The 19,973-nt window shown below is 35.1% G+C and overlaps 1 protein-coding gene across 2 annotated transcripts in view; it reads right to left on the reverse strand.

Moving 5' to 3' along the window:
* Positions 1-19,973, reverse strand: part of SEMA3E (semaphorin 3E) — a 127,771-nt gene that overhangs the window by 52,210 nt on the left and 55,588 nt on the right. For both annotated transcript variants that reach the window (XM_026052210.1, XM_026052209.1), the window contains 2 exons: positions 8,707-8,867; positions 1,139-1,198 (listed from right to left, as the gene is read on the reverse strand). In XM_026052210.1, the coding sequence (XP_025907995.1) occupies positions 1,139-1,198; positions 8,707-8,867 (221 nt within the window). The remainder of the gene's footprint in view (positions 1-1,138; positions 1,199-8,706; positions 8,868-19,973) is intronic.

The following is a 19,973-nucleotide window of genomic DNA, read 5'->3' on the forward strand; positions in this document are numbered from 1 at the left end:
AAAAAAAAAAAAAAAAAAGATAAAAAAGGTAATAGGAATGGTTTTGATTATAATTTAGATTCCTTTCAGGTTGAGCAATTTAGTTCACTAGGTACATTAATGAAAATTATTAAGGTTTCCTGGAATGAATTAGCATTATCCATTTCCATGGTCCCACACTTAATTAGATTTCATGTGAGGATCAGAATAATTCCTATTGTTTGGTGTTAAAATATTTCTAGCTTTCACATTTTAATGTATTTTTTCTTATAGACTTATTTTCTGAAGACTTGTGATTATGTAAGGATCCTTTGCTTTTCTTTTTGAAAACGGAGACACGTTACTTTCACAGGGCAGAATGAAACGAATGTGAAAACCATAAGAAGTTCTTGAAAACTTCATATTCATCACAGTAMAAATTTGAAAAATTACTATACCAGATTGGGTTTTAAAACATAGTGATTTGGGGCAATGTTATGAGTTTCAGTACCTATTTCTGTAAGAAGTCAAGAATTTATTATCTCAGTGACCTCCCTGCAATATTAGCATAGGCAAAGTAGCAGAAAATACAACCCATCATGTTGTTAATATGGAAAGGAAGTGAAGATTTAACTGTGATAGCAATCTATGTTGACAGGTAGTATGAGATAAAGCTCAAGCATTTATGTTCTTGATTGATTTAAAATGAGTTTGAATAACTTAGAAAAAAAAAATCTATCAAACCCACCTGGAAATCTCAAGATCCAAAAATGGTTCATAAAATTTCAGTGAATCTTTAAGATAATCTTAGGAAGGAGACATTCTAGAGAATGTAAGTTATAAAGAGATATTAGAATATATGAAAAGATTGAGCAAAGAGGACATCCTATGTTCATGGAAAAAAAAAAATGGGGACAGAAGTGGAAGAAGAAAATTAGTAAGTTAGATAAGAGAAAGTTCAAATATTCAAAAATGTTCACTGCCCACTTATAAGCTATTTTGAAAAGTAGTTAAGCTAATCATTTAGTGTATTCATAGCAGTGACGTAYGTTTAAGCTGTAACACTTAGAGTTGTGGCTGTGCTTTGATCTCTCTGAAGTTTAGGGATGCCTGAATCCTTGCTTGAGATCAGCTACTGCTATAATCGARGCATATTTGATTTGTAATTAGTGATACTTACAGCATCTCTTCCCTTGATTATACATTCTTCTGCCTGCAGAGGTGTACTAGGCCAATGAATCTGAAAAAAATGCACAGAAAATCATATAGCTAGGACCATGTATTGTTCAAGGTTAATCCAGCTTTTCCACTATTATTATTCCTGAAATGTAACTAATTTATTTTGGGTAACTCAGCAAACTCTATACTAGCCAATGGAATTTTGGAGGACTTACTATACTAAACATTTTATAGAAACTCAGCATGAATAGCCCTGATAAATTTATAGTGATTTTAACAATTTCCCATAAAATATGAATTTTGAAGCAGTGATTTCTTGTGAAGACTAGCAAGTCTAAGTGACACTTAAGGAAGACGATAGTTTACAGCAAAGTTAATGAGGGTCAGTGATTAACCTCCTGGAAGCAGGATAAGCTTTTCATAGTCAATTACTATAAGTAAAGCCAAGCTGCACAAGCAGGCAGATTTTTTTTTAGTTACTTTTCCATTACCTACAGCATAAAAATCTATGTTTCATTCCAGAAGAATGATTTGTTTTGATAAGAACAATGCTAAGCCATGACTAAATGTACTGGAATTATGACTTCACCTCTTAGAATTTTTAAAAGTGAAAAAACACAAACATGTCCACTTTGGTGATATAAGGCTCAGCTAAAACAAAAGAACTTGAAAATTAARGAGACAGAATCAAAGAATGGATGTGATCATTAAGAAATTTTGCCAACACTACAACTAAAAATTATTTCTGTCTGGCAAACATTGGATGTGGTGGAGGGGGGAAGGAGGATGGAGTGTGTAATTTAATTATTTTAATTTTATGAAATATTAAATAATCTGAGAAAAACTAAGTCATGGGGATAAATCAGGTTTATCAGATGATGCTTAAAAGCAGGAGGTCTGCTGTCTGTGACTGTAAACTTCAGCACCTGCAAGTACATAGATCTCAGTCTCCAAGTTGAACCACCTGCTTTCAGGGAGCATCTAAATGCTCTAAGGCTTACAAGAACACTTGCTTTGGGTCCCAAAGTCTCATAGTCATTTCTGTATGATCATTCCTTGCCATGGGAAGAAAATATCTCACCCCTGTATAGGCTATATAGTGCCTCTGAGTATCTTGCAAAAGTGTCCTGTGAGGACACTTCTCCAGCTTCCCACTCGAAGTGTTCCTCGTTCACTCAGTGTAAAGCTTGGTGATCACAGTCMTGTACTTCCTCACTGGAGGATGGAATAGACAACAGTTTGTTTTTAACCCTAAAGCACTGATTTACAAGTTAGGAGATATGATCTCTTGGATCTCTTGAGCCTCGAGAAGTTTGTTCCCATCACTTACAGTTCCCAAATGAGTGCTCCAACTACATGGTTAAAATCAAGCTTATACCCACTCCAGTGGGTATATCTGTGATTCAAGGAAGTATTAGGAACTGGGAAACCACAGGGAGAACAAATAAAAACTCTTAACTCTGTAACCCAATATTAAATATGCTACGTGTAATGGATTATTTTGTATTTGGATATTTAATCTCAGTGCTATTCAAAAGATTTTATACACATATCCTCATTTAAGAGATATAGATTAAATGCATAAGCTGAATTAGCAAAGAAACAAAACCAAAAGTGGGAGCCCACTGCCCCTTCTTTTTCTTCTGGAGGTTGAAAAGAAGCTGCTTGTAAGCAAAAATAATTTGGTCTTTAGTACGCACTGATGAGGAGAGGGGRTATGTGCACAAACCTCTTGAGAAGACAGAATTCTTTGCTTCCTGGATGAGTTTCCCTAATCAAGAGGTTGATGTACAACACAAGATTCCCTGTCACTGTATCAGCACTGTATCCAGCTGTTAGGTATCTGTTCTCCAAACTGAAACCTGTACAAATAATTCTTGAGGTGAAACCGGAGTCCTGTGTTTCCTATTAGGATGCTTCTCATGACTTATTTTATGGAAAAGTTCCTACTAAAACAAGAGAGACAGACATTTCTCTCTACTTTTTCCACCAGCTGTGGAAAAGAGGTATAGGCATCTCTCTTGGCTTATAGTCTAGGCTTATAGCCTATATACCTACCTCTCAGGCAAGGCCACAACTGTAGCTTAGAACAGATGGGTTTGAGTTCTGATTTTAGTGACATGAGCTTCCTGAAGAATTTCTATGCAGAACTGACTTTTTAAAGACTCATAACTTTCACAAAGCTCAATAGACACTAAAAGAGGCTGAAAACATCATCAAGATTCTTTCAGACTAGAGACCTAAACAGAGCCCGAATATCAGATATTACTTTTATACTGAGTTTCAAGATTCAATTTTACATGTGATTCTCAACATGGTATCTCTGATTCTCAACATGGTATCAAAACATTCTATGTGTATAGCAAAAAACAAAAACAAAAACAAAAACAAACAAACAAAAAAAAACCCCTCCATTTCCTGGATTGGTTTATGTGATGGAGAAGAGATGTTTGGTCTGTCAGTCATGATTTCAAAGAAATGGATAAATGGGCATAGTGCTTACAATGCTTAATTATATTTGTTTTATTATTGCAGTATTCTTTACYGGGGAGAACTGCACTGCATAGGAATACAGATAATAATCAGCTATAACACTAGTCTTGAACTTGCAACATGTTATTTTTCCTGATGTTGGTACTTTTACAGTTATAACTGTCAGCTTTAACTACAAATTGTTGGAGTTTTTTGTGGTCAGGACTACAGTCTTTTGGCAAGCTATCAAAAATCATCAATAATCATTCTTGGGAAATTTCTCCTGTGCACCTAGACTGGTTTAGTATCCCAATTATGTACATTTTCTGTGACTGCATGCTTGACCTTTTGATTAGACATAATTTTTCAAAGCCTGTCACTACTGTGAGTTACTGTGAAATTTGTAAATTGCATATTTAGTGATGGTTTTGCATCCTGCATCACAATGTTTCTGTCTTTAAGATCTTGATGTTATAACTTTAAGACTAGCACTGAACTGAATAGATAGAAAAAAAAGCTTCTTACAAATAACTCTTAATACATGGAATTATAAGGCAGTACAGTTGACAGGTACTCAGCAAGTTCAGATAAAGCAAACAGTTTAACTGGCGTTGGGATCCTAATTAGCATCTCCAAACAGCTTCTATGAAARCTAAAACACTATGAAGCCACTAACCTCAAAAAAGTGAAATAGCATGTCTACTGAAAACTATTATCAGGAAATGATAAAAGTGTTATAACTTCGGGCCAGAATGGAACGCTTTGTGAGCCTGTCTAAATGTGAGTATATGTCAGAGCAATCAAATTCCATTCTACTGTTCTGTATAACTCATGTTTGGATGAAGCATAACCTCTGCAAAAGCATCAGGTTATGACCAGAAGATATTATATGTGTTTATCAAGAAATGCAGACCAAGCTTGGCTAATGAGAGATATTTCAATGGTTAATCAAACTAAAATTATGCTAAATTATGTGTTTCTTATTAAAAATTAAATATAGACATATTCGAAGGATAATAAATAATGTTCAACAGCCTTGCTTTTGCTGACTTTTGTTAAGGTAGCACAGATGTGAAAATGTATCTAGCTTTACTAGACATATGAGAAGCAGTGTACATTATCATTGCTCTATGCTGTATCACAACAGAAAGCTTCTAATCTGGAACTAACTTGTATTGGACCAGAGACAGATAAAACACTGAACTTTTCCTGCACAAGCCTACTGACCTATATATGAAGTCCTTTCATAACTAGCTTCATAACTAGCTCTTTGCTAGCACTTTGAAGAATAAGCTAGGAAGAATGAATATCTAATAAGGAGCTCCCAGACAAGTAGGAAGTGCAGAATATTTTCACTTCTACAAGAGAGGAAAAATAGACCAAAGGTCATCCTTCTCTACGAGCTGATATAACAGAGATAGTGAACTACTGGCAGTGGTTCAAGTTTGCTGTCAACAAAGATCTGGTCTGGCACCAATTACAACGAACTGCAATGGTTTTTAAAATAAATTTGGCACCAGACATCAAAGAAGGTTTTCTATCGGTGTGTTAGATCGTTACAAGTCTGAAAGACTTTGGATCAAGTCCCAGATATGTGCAAAGTTTGATTTCAAGGGTGGCATCAAAGGGAATGAGATCTCTAAGGATAGTGAAGGTCACATGGAGGGTACCTCCAAAGCTCTGGCTTACAGAAGTATTTGTATAGCTATGATTTTATGCAAATATTGATATCCACATTCATACTCTCCATCATTACTGCCAGTGTTCGTGTTAGGACCCTCTTCATACAGGAGCCAAAGCACAAGAACAAGAGTGTTTCAAATATTTATAGTACAACAAAAATTCTGTGCTTATGGTAGGTAAGGAGTGATATAAAGGAGTATTTAAAAAAAAAAAAAAAAAAGAGAGAGAGAGAGAAAAGAAAATAGGCAAAGGAATTATAATTGCTATTCACTCAACCAATGGAGAGATGAGATTTTGTATGCTTACTTAAGATGCCATAGAAAGCTGTGGGTCCAAGTCTCTGGAGTTCCCAGCCAAGACAGGAATGATAAAAGTAATTTTATTCCTTGGAAGATCTTTGCAATTTTATATGTCTGCATTATGCAAAAGATACATATGATAATATATGTTGTATATTGCTAAATATAAAAATAGATAAATAACACACAGAAAATGTACAAGCAATCCTTCAGATTGTTGCTTGATTTTTGAAATTGGAAKAGAACAGGACCTTGGTGAAAAATATGGTCCATTTGAATGCTGTTCTTTTTAGAATGAACATCTCATGTGCATTGCAAGGTCATTTTTTTTTATTACTTTGATTGTCAATAAGAAAATGCAAAAATTTTTTGTAATTGCAAAAGATATTTTATGTCCACTCACCTTGTTTTTCTTTGAGGGACTCTAAWCATGCAAATTAGTACTGAATATCTGAGGAATGACTGAGATTTCATACAAGAAGGGATTTATCTCTGAGTCTAGTTTTGCTTCTTTTTAGAAAACATATTCATATTACAAACTGTGAAAAAAAAAAAGGAATGGCAACGAAATAAAACTCCCAAAATTTTCTAGATTGAAAAATGAAAAAGCTCTGTGAWATCTTCTCCAAAGCTATTGATTTTATGAAACATCTCAATCACAATCTAGTGATTCATCTTGTTTACTGGAGAAAGAATAAAAATCAGAAATTTGCCTCCACTCTTGTACTTTCACTAAATTATGACTTGTGCCTTAGATTAATTGAGATAGAGACTTCAGTTTAAAAGGAAAGGTCAAAGGCTAATCAGCACAGAGTTAAAGGCAACTTAATGAGGAAAATGGATAATAATRAATCAATGAATCTCACAATTCCAGRAATTTCACTTTGTCTATATCTCAGGAATTAAACTTAGATATAAGAGAAATATATCGCTCCCCACTTTTGTTGATAATGTTGTGGGCCCATCAAGCACACCCTAGGTACTGCTGAGTGAAATCAGTGTTTGAAAGAATGCTGAGGAAACAAGAAAAGGGCTTTGATATTTGTATTCAGAGGAACTAAGGAGCTAATCCCCAGTGAGGCCATGTTTCCAAACGTGCTAGGTCAAGCTCCACTTATTCTAGTTTCTCATTCTTTACAAGCAAGCAATCCAGCAAAAAGAACTTACATTAATTTGTCATACTCTACACACAGATCTCAAGGCMGAGAGCATAGTTTGAGAGTAAAAGTTAAATCTTCCATCTAAAAACCAGGAGGAGGGCAACAAACTTCAAGAGTGTGTCCAGAAGGGACCAAGACAGTTGGACAAAAGCTTAAAAGGCCGTCATCTTTCCTCATAYTCATCTATGGCCAAATAAGGAAGAAGAGGGAAAGAGGTCAATTTATAGAAACCACTGCTTCTGAAATGGTTTTGTATCCCTGAACTGTTATATATTGTGAGAGAACAATTGCTATCAAATAGAAAAGGATTTAACTCATATCTCACTGTAAAGGAACAAAGCTCAGTATGTTCAGTTGATCTCTGAAGAGTTAAGAAGTGTTATTAATATTCCTTTTATGTAAATAAATTCTCAAATAGCTTCTGTGACTATTTATATSCATTTTCTACTATGTAGGATAGCCTTTCCTGAATTACCCATAAGAAGATAAATGTGTGTTATATCCATTCACAGTAGTGGAACAAGCACTTGAAAATAAGAAGATTGCTTACGGTAAACTTTATGACACTACTGGCATAGGGATAGTAACATTCACTTACAAGAAAGGAGCAGAGTGAAAGACTCTGAAACCTTTGTCTAGTGGTCAGGGCACTGTGGATCTCAAAACTCATATTTCTTTAGAGGGACTTTATTCTTTCATTGAAATAAGAATAAATGAAAAACATATTGAGGGAATTAAAAAAAAAAAAAGAAATATTTCAAAGCATTCTTTATCCATAATCAGGATGGTTAAGGCAGGATCAGTAGTTCTGATGGCTTCTGTTGCTGCCGAATGTTTCCAGAATTATCTAGCAAGGACATAAATGAAAAGGGAAGACAGAGTCTGCTCCTTTTCATACTCATATCTCTCCACTTCAGCTGCCAGCATGTCAATCAGCTGTGGCTGATCATAGCCGTCTTCTATGATGGTCATTTCATCTACAAAAATAATATTTCTATAATGTTACAGGCTCTCCAGTAGGATTTTGGCTTACACCATCCTTCTTCCATAGATCACTGACTAGACTTTAAATGACACTTTTGGTCACTACTTAATAGTATCGTGTTTGAGACAGTGATGCAAAATGCAGCTTCTAAAGAGTAATAAAAAATAGATTTTTTTTTTTACTGCCATTGAATGCACAGAATCACAGAATGGTTAAGGTTGGAAGGGACCTCTAGAGATCATCTAGTCCAATCCCCCTGCTCTAGCATGGCCACCTACAGCACAGGGCACAGGGTGGCATCCAGGTGCCAGAAAACTTAGTACAGAAAACTTAGTGAGGCATAGGTATTAATCCTCCAGATTTCTTCACCTAGAGTGACTCTACAGTCTATAATTGGAGGGGGAGAGGGAAAGTTGKTTTTTTTCTCTTGGAGATAAACATGACTTTTATGTTAATTCCCAGAATTTCAATGTCTACAAATAGATCTATCATCTCATAGAACCATAGAATCATAGAATGCCCAAGGTTGGAAGGGACCTCAGAGGTCATCGAGTCCAACCCCCCTGCTCACGCAGGGTCACCTAGAGCACGTGGCACAGGGCTGCATCCAAGCGGGTTTTAAAGATCTCCAAAGAAGGAGACTCCACMACCTCTCTGGGCAGCCTGTTCCAGGGCTCTGTCACCCTCACTGTCAAAAAGTGTTTTCTCAAGCTCCTGTGGAACTTTTGGTGCCTCTACTTGTGGCTGTTTCTTCTAGTCCTATTGCTGGCCACCACTGAAAAGAGGCCGGCCCCATCCTCCTCCCTCCCTCCCTTGAGGTATTTATAGACACTGATCAGGTCCCCCCTCAGCCTTCTCTTCTCCAGGCTGAACAGGCCCAGCTCTCTCAGCCATCTCATTTCCAATCATATATTCTGTGCTACACATTGTGCCACAAAATAAATAATACATAAATATTTTTTTACTTCACCTCTCTGTAGTTGTCACTGACTCTATCCAAGCTGAGGGAATACAAGAGGTCTCTTCCTCCCACAAATAGTCGCTCTTGATACTCATCCAGCAGCATGATGTGAAGACCCAGATATCCAAATGGGCTGTGAAAGACTGACGTCCTATTTAAATCCCAGAGCTCTGAAATACAACCAGAGTGTGCGTGATAAATACCAAACAGCTTAGCTTATGGCTTCATTTTCCTATCCTCCTAAGGAACTCAGCAAAAGCTTGTGGGACATTAAAATGCTAATCGTATAATCTTAGAGCAAGAAAGAGACACAAAACACCTGGGAGCAATTTTCAAAACCAGCCAGCTCTCCACAAAAATTGTCTGTGGGTCTTTACATCATAACCTTTGTGCTCAATATATCATGAGATGGAGAGGGGGAGAGATAAGTTTCCTCTTTTAACATTTCCCGAAAAGAAAAAAAAAAAAATACATATATTTTTAATGCAAATGGGAAACAAAGAATGAATGGATGGAAATTGAAAAATTACTGGAAACCATCTCTTTGTTTTTCCCTCAGGCTTGGCAAACTACAGGTTTTTATTGAAGGTTCAGTGATGTTCTGGGTTTGTTTATGGGGCTGTATGATTGCTTGCTTTAAGTCCAGTACTATCTCCACTAAATTCTCTGAATGTATTAGCACTTAAATCATCAAGAACAGTATAAATCCTGTAAAATTAAAATTAATATTTTTGAAGTGATTGCTGATTTTTCCAAGAAATGTGCTAAGCAGTTAAGGGGAGCTGGGGCTTAACTGTACATGATCCAGGGTCAAATTGCTTCCACAGAGAAAGGGAAATTCATCCTGGGTAATGTTGCAGAAACTTGGAAACAGGCTTCAGGAAGAAAGACAGGAGYAAGTACAGCAAAGAAGTCTTTTTCACTCTCAGACAGATGGTGTAGTCTGCCAGGCAACAGGTCTGGAAGGCTGGAATCCATTGCGCTGCCTTTSTAAGTCTCAATAGCAGCCTCAGGACTGCATCAAGGGAGCAGCAAAGCTGACTTTGGAGGAGTTGCTCCTCTGAAAAAAAAAATTAGTCTTGGTAAGACAGACTAAATTCCCTTTGGCTCAACTTCAGAGATATTATCCCTGAGGTTAACTTTCCCACTTGTTTAGATGTGGCCTAGCAGCTGATGATGGAAGATGTAGGATATTCGTTAACTGGTGAAAACACCACAGAGGACATCATTTTGATGGAGCCACATCAGCATCTACTCATGTGTTCATATGATAACCTTTCAACTRTGCACAAGCCGCAACTGCTCAGTGAAGGGCTGGTTCTGCATGTTGGAGGAAGTCTTCATATGGATACACCATTACAGCACCCATTTGAGACCATAATCTATATGACTTGATTTTCAGAAATGCGAGTTATTATTTGTATTATGCAAATAATAAGGGAGTTTAGTAAAAAAAAAAATCAGCCAGTTTCTTAAGTCAAGTCAGGGCCTGAGCTAGTTTCTGAAAGCATATTTACCTAGATCATAAAATTTACCAGAAAGGAGTGATAACAGAAATTTAGCCTTACAACTAATTTCATTTCTGATATTTAATATTTTCAGAGACTCTACGGTTTAAATAGCTGTCTACTTTTAATAAAGTCTAGGCTTTTTATAGTCTAGCCTTTTTTTTTCTTTTACAATATTATTCAAAGCACTTTGGAATCAAGTTGTTTTGGGATAAGGAGAAAGTCATATAGCAAGATCATGATAGAGTATAACAAAATCCATATTTGTCTGCATGTAATGTTCTCATCAGAGAATACATATGCATATATTTGGCAGAGATACACTGAGCATTGCATAAAAATGTGGAGATGCTGCTGTCAAAGAAAGCTTCTCACCTACAAAATCCAGCAAATAGTTTTTTCAGAAGAGCGCTACCCATTTGTGATCAGATTAGAAATGTGATAAAAGCAGAACTGGAAATATGCTTTTGATTCTTAATAAACAACCCATTGTTTTTACTTGCAAGAATATATAACATCCAATATGTTTCATTTCAGAAACTKGAATTTAAAGGTTTAATCACTTAGTAGTCAAAGAATAGACACTCTGATGGCTTCTGCTGATTTATTTTCATGTTGTCCTAGAGATGAACTTTTCATGAATGAGACAATATTTCTTTACATACATCAGAGATATCAGTCATCTGCTTTCAAGGAGAATATTAAGCATAATGAACAAACCTATAACTAATCATGTAAACTGTAAACTAGTTGCATAAGATTTGGTATTGCTAAGTACACCTGCATCTTRTCTTAAATGAAAGTTGAGAATATTAAACACCTTTCAAGATCAGACCTGTAAGAAAGTATTTCTAGGATTCCCCTCAGTATACAGGCATGTTTTTGCAATGAGCATAGAGACCAGCACAGACGTGAACCTGACATCTGCAGAGGCAGGAAAACACCAAGCAGAGGGACCTGTGGAATGTTATTTCTTTTGCCTAARTACAAATGCACAGTGGATTTCTGACCTTTGTGATACCTGAGATATTAGTATGGTGTAGATAAATAGCACAAGGAAACTTCCAAATGTCAGGACTCATCTAGAGAACACGTGAACATGTAGACTATCTCAGATAATCTGTAATGATGCTAAATGACTATTATGTCCAGGCAACTGAATTTCATCATGATTTGGTTCAATGTAGGTAATCTCAGCAGCAAAGCTGRTTCACTGTGGGAACTGAGCTGTATAGCTTCCAGACTTGCTGTGGCTGYAGGTCACACAGACCTCACATTTATTTCATGAAGTGTCAGCTCATGGACCTTTGCACTTTGCAGTGTTGAGGTACCTTGGGACATTAAAACCAAGATACAATTGGAAATGAGGCACTTAATTTCAAAATTGCAGCTTAGCAACTTTCCCACAAATCTGCTCTCAATTTGTGTCTGACCTTGAAGATGCTTATAGTCACAAGGGTCGCCTTGTAACTGTGGAGTCCTCAAGGTGTCAAAAGCTGTGCTCCTGGCCATACCCATATCCTTAGTTTGAAAGACTTATTTCCTAGATCATACCAAGCTTGAGCCTAATCCAAAGCCAAGAAATTCTTCTCAATATTCCTAGGCTTCAATTATGCTGAGAACACTTAGCACACTTACAAGACCGGGTGCAACTACAATTTTCCTTGAGAATCTGCCCAGGGAAAATATAGTGCTGTATAACATTTTTAGAATATTCTAGTGGCTTAATCAGYCACCTGAGAAATGGCAAGCATGAGTTCAATTTCCTTTTCTAAATGGATTGAAACCAAGATCTTTCTCTTACCATAAAGAACTCTAATCACAAGCTATTAGCTACTGGAATGGAAGGGAAGGATGGATGCTTTCTCCATTTCCTGTCATAGCTATACAGCAAAGTAAAAAATATTCAGGCTTCAGGAAAAGTGAATAAGCAGAAGCATGACTCTACTTTAATAGTTAAATTGCTTTACTGGRAAAGAATAAATGAATTCCGGGCCTTGTTCTCAAAAGAGTCTATGCATTTTATATTAAACAGTCAATGCATACTGCAATGCAAAGCCTATACGCTGTTCCAGAACACAGGCTAGAAATTCTGGGCTCCTCTATCCCATAGCTAAAAAGCCCTTTTATTGAGTTTCTATAGATTTCTGTGAAAAAAAATGTTTTTTTTTTTTTTTTTCATAATGTACACTCTACAAGAATCTTATATGAACAAATAAAAAGGAAGAGAAAAAAGAAGTTTTGTTCAGGGAGAAAATATTGACCATGCTTAACACTTAAGACTGAAAAGCAAACCCATCAACCCTACTCCTGTGTTTTAATTAAAACAGAGCTTCAAAATGCCTCAGTGTACTGATCAGCAAATTTGATAAAGTGATACTTAGCTGCTCTATTATACCATACTGAGTGCTTTGCCCTTCTAATTTAAAAGTTCTACACCATAAGTAAAAATGCACCCTTACAGCATGAACAATATTTTACTAAAAAAAAAAAAAAAAAAAGAGAGACTGTTTCAATATTTGCCTATTCCTAATTGAACCACTTCACTTACCACTTAGTTAAGAAAGCCTTAAAGCAAAGTCTGGACTGTTAGTATATATTTTATAAGACAGCTATGAATGGAACAAATACAAATCCTCCTTTTTTTCCTCTCTCTCTTTTCTTCCTTCTTTAAATGCATTGTATAAATCTACAGGTTTGTTATCTCTCTGTCAGAGCTTGCTATTAAATATTCACATGGATCTCACTTCACATACTTTTTCTTACAAATCTACTCTAGTGTTCATATTGTATGCTCTTTGACAAGGATACTATTCCAATGACAAGCATTCATTAAGATATGTAATTTACATTCTGATTTCTCAAATGTCTTAATGATCAGCATCTAATTCTTTCAAGCACCTAGGACAATTCAAACACACAMAMAAAAAAAMCACTAGATCACTCATTTTTAAAATTAAAATTCTTGAAAACTAAAACATGTTTAAAAGATTAAATTCAAAACCCTTCCTGGTGCACAATACAGTCGTCTATAGTAGACTTATAATTGAACATAGCTGAGTTCTACCTCTCCAGTATAGCAGGTCCTCAGAAATCAAATGTTTAATGAGAAGACAAACTTTAAACTTGAATATAAACAAGTATCACGAGAAACTCTTTTTCGCTCCTCCCTAAGGAGTRAAAGCTGCTCTTGCTCAGCTGTGATTTTTAAAAGCATTACGTCACCACAACTGCACAGGTCTATTGCTTTTGCCCTTTTCTGCCCTCTCATAAAACTCTTTGGTTCCCCTTTTAAATTCTATAGAAATATAGTCTCACCTCCCACACTACTTTAATTCTGCAGAACATTCTTCCGGCAAAGATGTTTTCCAGATGCAGGGCACTGACAAATGAGTCTGGCACTTTTAACATGCTGAGTATGTAAGGTGGACATGTCAGACCTGCTTTATCCCTTCTGGCCCCATCAATAATGTGAATGACCACAGATTACAKGATATAAAGTTTAGGTAATGTGAACATCTCATTGGCATTTAATGTTATCAACTGTCAACATACTCCTGGAATATAGATATTATAGTGGATCAGATTTTGTGATAATCTGACAAAATTTATGTATTTTTTAATTTTTTTTAATATATAAGTGATAAAGAAAAGCTACTTATGTATGACAAGAACGGGAGAGAAATAGAGGAAAAAAACAACAAAAAAAGATGCATAAGTAGTCAGTCTGAATGATGAATTTGTGAATTACCGGTTATGAATTACAGGTTAATAGATCAGCAAATGCAAGTATCTTTCAGTTTTTAACCATCAGTACTTTAAGGCAGATTCAAGGGTACTCTAACAAGTCATCCATCCCCAGGACAAAAATATAGTCATGCAAATGGCTGGAACATTCTGACAAGGTTAGGACCCCTAACTGGAAATATTCCATATAAAATTGGCAACAGCAAGCAGAAGTTTTCCTCCCTGGGAAAAAAAAAAAAAAAAAAAAAAATCCTCGAAAACATGTTGGTTGATATGAGCTAAGGCATTAGCAATTTCTTTTCTTTTTGATGCTCACACTCTTCTATATCGATGCAACAAGAACTGCAGAGGAATCACAGAATCACAGAATATTCAAGGTTGGAAGGGACCTCTTCCTCTCTGCATTCTCCCTTCCTGAGTTTATACCTATTAATCATATGCCCTCAGCCTTCTCTTCTCCAGAGAAATATGTGTGGCAGCAAATGCCACAAAGTGAAGACATGCACTAGCTCAGGTGCACAGAATCATTACAGTTGGAAAAGATCTTCCAGATCATTGAGTCCAATCATCTTTATTTTTCTGCAAATTGAAAAATCTTGTAACTTGGACACATAATAAATCACTGGGCATATTTCTGTTTCTATTGCTTCTAAGTTATGACAGAAAAAAAAAAACTGGTAGAAAATGAAAACCTTTAATACGTCTAATCTTGTTAGTTCATGTCTGATGCTTAATTTTTCTATGTCATATCTTAGAATCATATTTTTTTCCTTTTCTCTAGTGGAAAAATATCACACTCAGTAAAAGGCACTCTAACTGATCAGTTTTTGTTCTTAAACAAAAGTAACCATTACAAATATATCAAGGCACTATACTGGTAGGCCACATACAGCTAGAAAACAACACATAGGTTTATACAGTATTTCATGATGATTCTGTTGGAAACATCCAAAATGAAATTACACATCAAACTAAAAACAATCATCACATCTGCTCTTTGTACAATATGAATTTATCACATTTTAAAGATATATTTCCAGAAGTACATTCTAGGGCAATAAAAAAAAAAATTAGGTCCTAACTGACCTAATTTTACTAATTCTTAATAGTAAATTGAATGCAATGTAATAAAGTCTTGGCATTGTCATTCAATCCAAGCTATCTCGTAACGATGGCCAATTTACAGAATGTCTTTAAAAAAAGTTTCTTTGTAAACCATCTGAAAGCATTTACAATGCCCACTTAATGTCAGTGTAGGTTGAGGGGCTTTTTTAATTTTTTTTTTTTTCCTGACAGTAAGATATGTGATCCTACCAGATTCTGGATCTTATTTTTGGTTTTAATTACGTCAGTACAAAGCCACTGTAGCATCTGATATTAGGATCCAGATCTCAGATGTCATACTCCAAATTAAATTAATTAAGTTGAGCAAGGCATCCATACCAATATAGATTAAATAGTTAGAAAGCAGCATAACAATAATATATTTTTCCCTGGCCACTTGAGTTTTCCTGGTATTTTGTCCAAACCTGAGAAACTACATAAAGGGGAAAATTCATAATTCCTGAATTAAAATTATACTTAAAAAATAATTTCTTCCACACATTCACAACATGGTTCTAGTGGACAGGTGTGCAGAACGCACATATACTTTTTCAGAGATTTTAAGTGAAACTTTCTATACTGATACCACACATTTCTAGTTAGGTGGATATTCCTTAYACAATGACAGTAAGTGGCAAATGCTGTCAAATGTTCAAACAAAACTCTACATTTCTGATGCCCTATGCATATTATCTGGAACTCTCTTCTTAGGGGAAAAAAACAAATGGTTTTACAATGTGATTTTTCTCAGAAAATTTACATGCATAACCCCAGAGTGTTCTCTACAAGTGCACTTTAGAAAGACGGTTGTGATAGAAAATATAAAACTCTATTCCTTGCTCATAAATAACCAAACCTTTTTCTTAATAAATAATGCATAGTAGAAATCTTGATGAATTCTCTTTTAGTAGCAATATAAATTTAGTAGCAATATTAAACAGTCTTTGAGCACATTATCTACTTCATCCAAAGCATTTCTTAAAAAAAAAAAAAAAGGAAAAAAAAAAAACATACCCAATGAAAGACCATGAAAGTCTTCTTTAAATTATACTCGCAGAAATGTTTTACATTATACTTAATATCTTAATAGTGTTAACAAGTGAAAAAATCAATTTATAAAACTGGTGTGTTTTAGAAGATACATATGGTTCAAATAATCACAGCCCTCTTCTGATGAAACACAGACAGTCCAGTCTCTTGAGGACTTGATTTATTAAGGTGTGCCACTGACTACATGCTTATTACCACACCAATCTAGAAACGGTAGAAATCTTCCTACCGAGAGTTCCAGTGTTTTGACAGAAAGAGAATCTGGTGCTTTCATTTAAAATGAAGATGCCAAAAGTCAGGGTTTTATTCTATTCGAAATGACTGTTAAATTGAATTTCCTTTGAAAGGATGGATAGAAATGAGCTATCCCATGTGATTTTCAAGGACATATGCTCTTGGGCAGGATGGCATGTGATTGACAGCACACGTAAGGCTATCTGGAACCGTCAGCATGATAATAAACAGAATGAAGGAGAAAGGAGGCATTGTAAGGCAAGCCGAAGCAGAGGGAAAGCTGAGAGGGAAAGAACTAAAAAGATGAAAGGGAATATTCTAGTTAATGTTTTTCTGCCAAATCAATTACTCACAGGAGAGTCTGAGATATCGGCATATTGAGGTATTCTCAAAAGTGAGTTTAAAGAGATTTGCTACAACTCATACACTGAAACAAGCTCCTGTTTTTCAGAGAAAAAGAGCAGTAAACATTCACTTATGCAAATGAAAGGAACTATGTAGAAATCAGTATTTTGTCACTTTTAGGTTTTGTCACTTTTAGGTTTGGATCAGCTGAACAGCATAGATTCTCCAGAAAGACTTAATTCACAGGCAGCAGCTAGATATTCAGCTGCTAAAAATTGTCTAAAAATTGTCTCTCTATACCCTGAATTTTAAGGAAGCCTACGAATTTTTAGATAGTTAAATGTAGGTGAATTCTATCCCCAAACATATTCTATGCACAACCTGAAGGTGTTCTGTCTTCACGATTGGTAATTATAAGCAATGCTATGGTAATTATAAGCAAAGAGTAATGTGTGGAAATAACTGTTCTTAAGAATCCTTGCTGTCACCATTTCTTCTCCCCCAGAGATGCGGAGTAAGTTAAATGCTGTGGAAGAAAGAGCGAGAGGAATGCTTTTATTTGAATAATTTGGGACACACATTTGAAACCTTTCAGAATCAATAACACTTTGCAAATATTAATAATCAGAAAAGTGAGACATGCTTCTGCTGTTTGACTTTGGGCCAGCACAGCTCAACAGAGTAGATGTAGTGGTGCAACTGGAGAAGAAATGCCAACATTAGGCAGCTATTAATGGTCACATAACTATCATGAGTTCTATTAGAACAGTGGTATATTATCCTTAACCTTCACAGATACATGTACCTCTCCCACACATTTTTTATTTCTCTAACAAATTTTTCAAGGCATGGGGAAAATCTTACAATATGTTCAAAGCCTACTAAGATAGGATTTAGTTGCCGAAGATTTAAATCCAATTAAATTCTTGTTTAATAGTTTGTCATACATTTGGTGTAAAAAATAGTTTTTCTCAGTGAGTGTCAGTAAATTATCACAGCAAAATGAGTAGGAACTTGCCAGAGCACCTTCTAGTGTCAGAGAACTGTTCCCATTGTATTTCAGGTGTAATTTGCGTTCCTAAACCTTTCCAATGGTTTTCAAAGAATGCTCAAAGGTAAGAGGAGCTGTCAAAATATAGAGAATTTTACATGTACTATGAAAATATCCTTGAATTACAAGTGAAATTGTATACCGATGTTCAACCTGATGACAATAATAAAAAGAAAATCTGAACATTATTTCAGTATTATCTTGCCCTAATTCATTTCACATAACACACACTATCCATGTGTAGAAACCTCTGCTCTTTCTTTCTTTATTGTACCTTCAGAAATTCATTGCAGTACTAGCATTGATACTTCAGAGTTTTGGGGCATTAACCTACATTTTGATATTAAAGGTGATTTTGTGGTAGGTAAAACATGAGATAATAACATTCATAGCTTTTAAAATACTAATTTCTCATAAGAGCGGTTTTGTTATAAACTTTTATTACTATAGATTCTATAGAGGTTGACACAGCAGCTTCATTTTTGTGTATTAAAGCAGTATGTAGAAAGTCATAGTGATCTATGGAATAGAGTTTTCAATCTACTTGGAAAACACAAGCACAAAAGTAAGAAGAAAGCGGAATTTCTATTATGGATATGAGAATTTCCATTCTCAGAAAATGGGAAGGCCAGCTTCAGTTTCCACCATATTCCACAAGGTGTGGATTCAGCTCTACATGATTACTACAAATCATTCAGAAAACATTTTGGAAACATTGTATTTTGAACGTAAGCCCAGTGGATGGCTTACATGACTATTAACCTGAGATGAGAATTTGCCTTTAGCAAAAGATATCAGATACACACAAGATACCTTAAACAGGAGAGATGTCTTTTCCAATGTTGAAAGAATTGAAATGTGGAAAAATGTATTCATCCCAAACTGGAACAAGATATTCAAATATTGAACATGTTGAAGTATGGGGAAAGCCTATTATTTTCAGATTGAGTTAATATAATTATTTTGATATTTTTGTTGCATTTTATTTTGCTAAAAGCTGCTTCATTTTTTATTAAGTCAATTAAGTCAATTTCATTAAGTCAATTCTACATTCCTAATACTATGGGAAAGATGTAAAATCAGCATCATGAACTGTATGCACTAGCTTGTCATGGAATAAGATATTTATCAACACTGTCACAAATAAGCACTCATAGGAATGAATAGCTCCTACACATACATTATTTAACTGAAAGCTATTTAATTGTTTATATTATATTTCATTAATACTTTAGTGGAAAATGTTACAGTTAAGTAGTTCTGCCAGTTACTATACAAGCTTGAAGTTCATGGGAATTTTCTCTCTTTAAGAAATAAAGAATTGGGAACATTTTATTCTGTTGTGATCCTTCAGGATATTACAAAATAGCATCTGGTCTGAAGGGAGTGAGACAACTCCCTTCAGAAAAAAAAAGAAAAAAAAAAAAAAAAGGAGAAAAGGAGAAACAGAGCACACTCATTTGTTTAGAGGTGTGTATTTCTCAGTCTGAGAGCCACAACTCTTATGTACTCATGAATGACTGACATTAAGAGAGAACATGGGCCATGATATGTGCTCTACGTATGCAGTAAAAAAACTACATGAAAATGATCTTCCCTGCCTCTTCTGTAATCACTGGCATTTGTGTGAGTTGAGTGAAAGTTAAGTTGAGTGCAAGTTATAAATCATTCTGTCTCCATTTTCCACTGTTAGAAGCCCTGGAAACTAAAGTCATTAAAGTAGAGCACGATATACACATATTTGAAACTAAAAAAAAAATAAAAAAGAGAGAGAAAGATATATAAAGAAAGAAATACAGCAAGGATATGCTGTGTAATTGTGTAAGGTCATCTGACAATAAGGATACAAGTAATCTGAAAGTCACATCTATTATCTAGAGAGTAATCAGCAAAGGCAAGCATCAGAACTCCAATTAGATGAACAATTCAACAAGGATGGGAGGAAGCATTTTATCAATCTGCCCTTGTTAATAGCCATGAATTACTTGGAAAAGAATCAGCTATATGTCAGGGTTTTTCTCCTCATCTTTATTTTCCATTATACAATTTACTCTATGGGACAATTTTCTACATGTGCACAGTATAACGCTGCAAGGTGATTTGCTAAACATTACACCTTTCTAGGTAAAATAATTCTGCATAACAGTAAGACAAAAAATACTGATGGCACTAAAATCAGTGCCATTTGGCAACAACTTTTTTTTTTTTTTTTTTTTTTTTTTTTTTTTTTTTTTTTT

This window comes from Nothoprocta perdicaria, unplaced genomic scaffold (assembly GCF_003342845.1).
Source record: "Nothoprocta perdicaria isolate Ctin4 unplaced genomic scaffold, notPer1 scaffold_85, whole genome shotgun sequence".
NCBI lineage: Eukaryota > Metazoa > Chordata > Aves > Tinamiformes > Tinamidae > Nothoprocta > Nothoprocta perdicaria.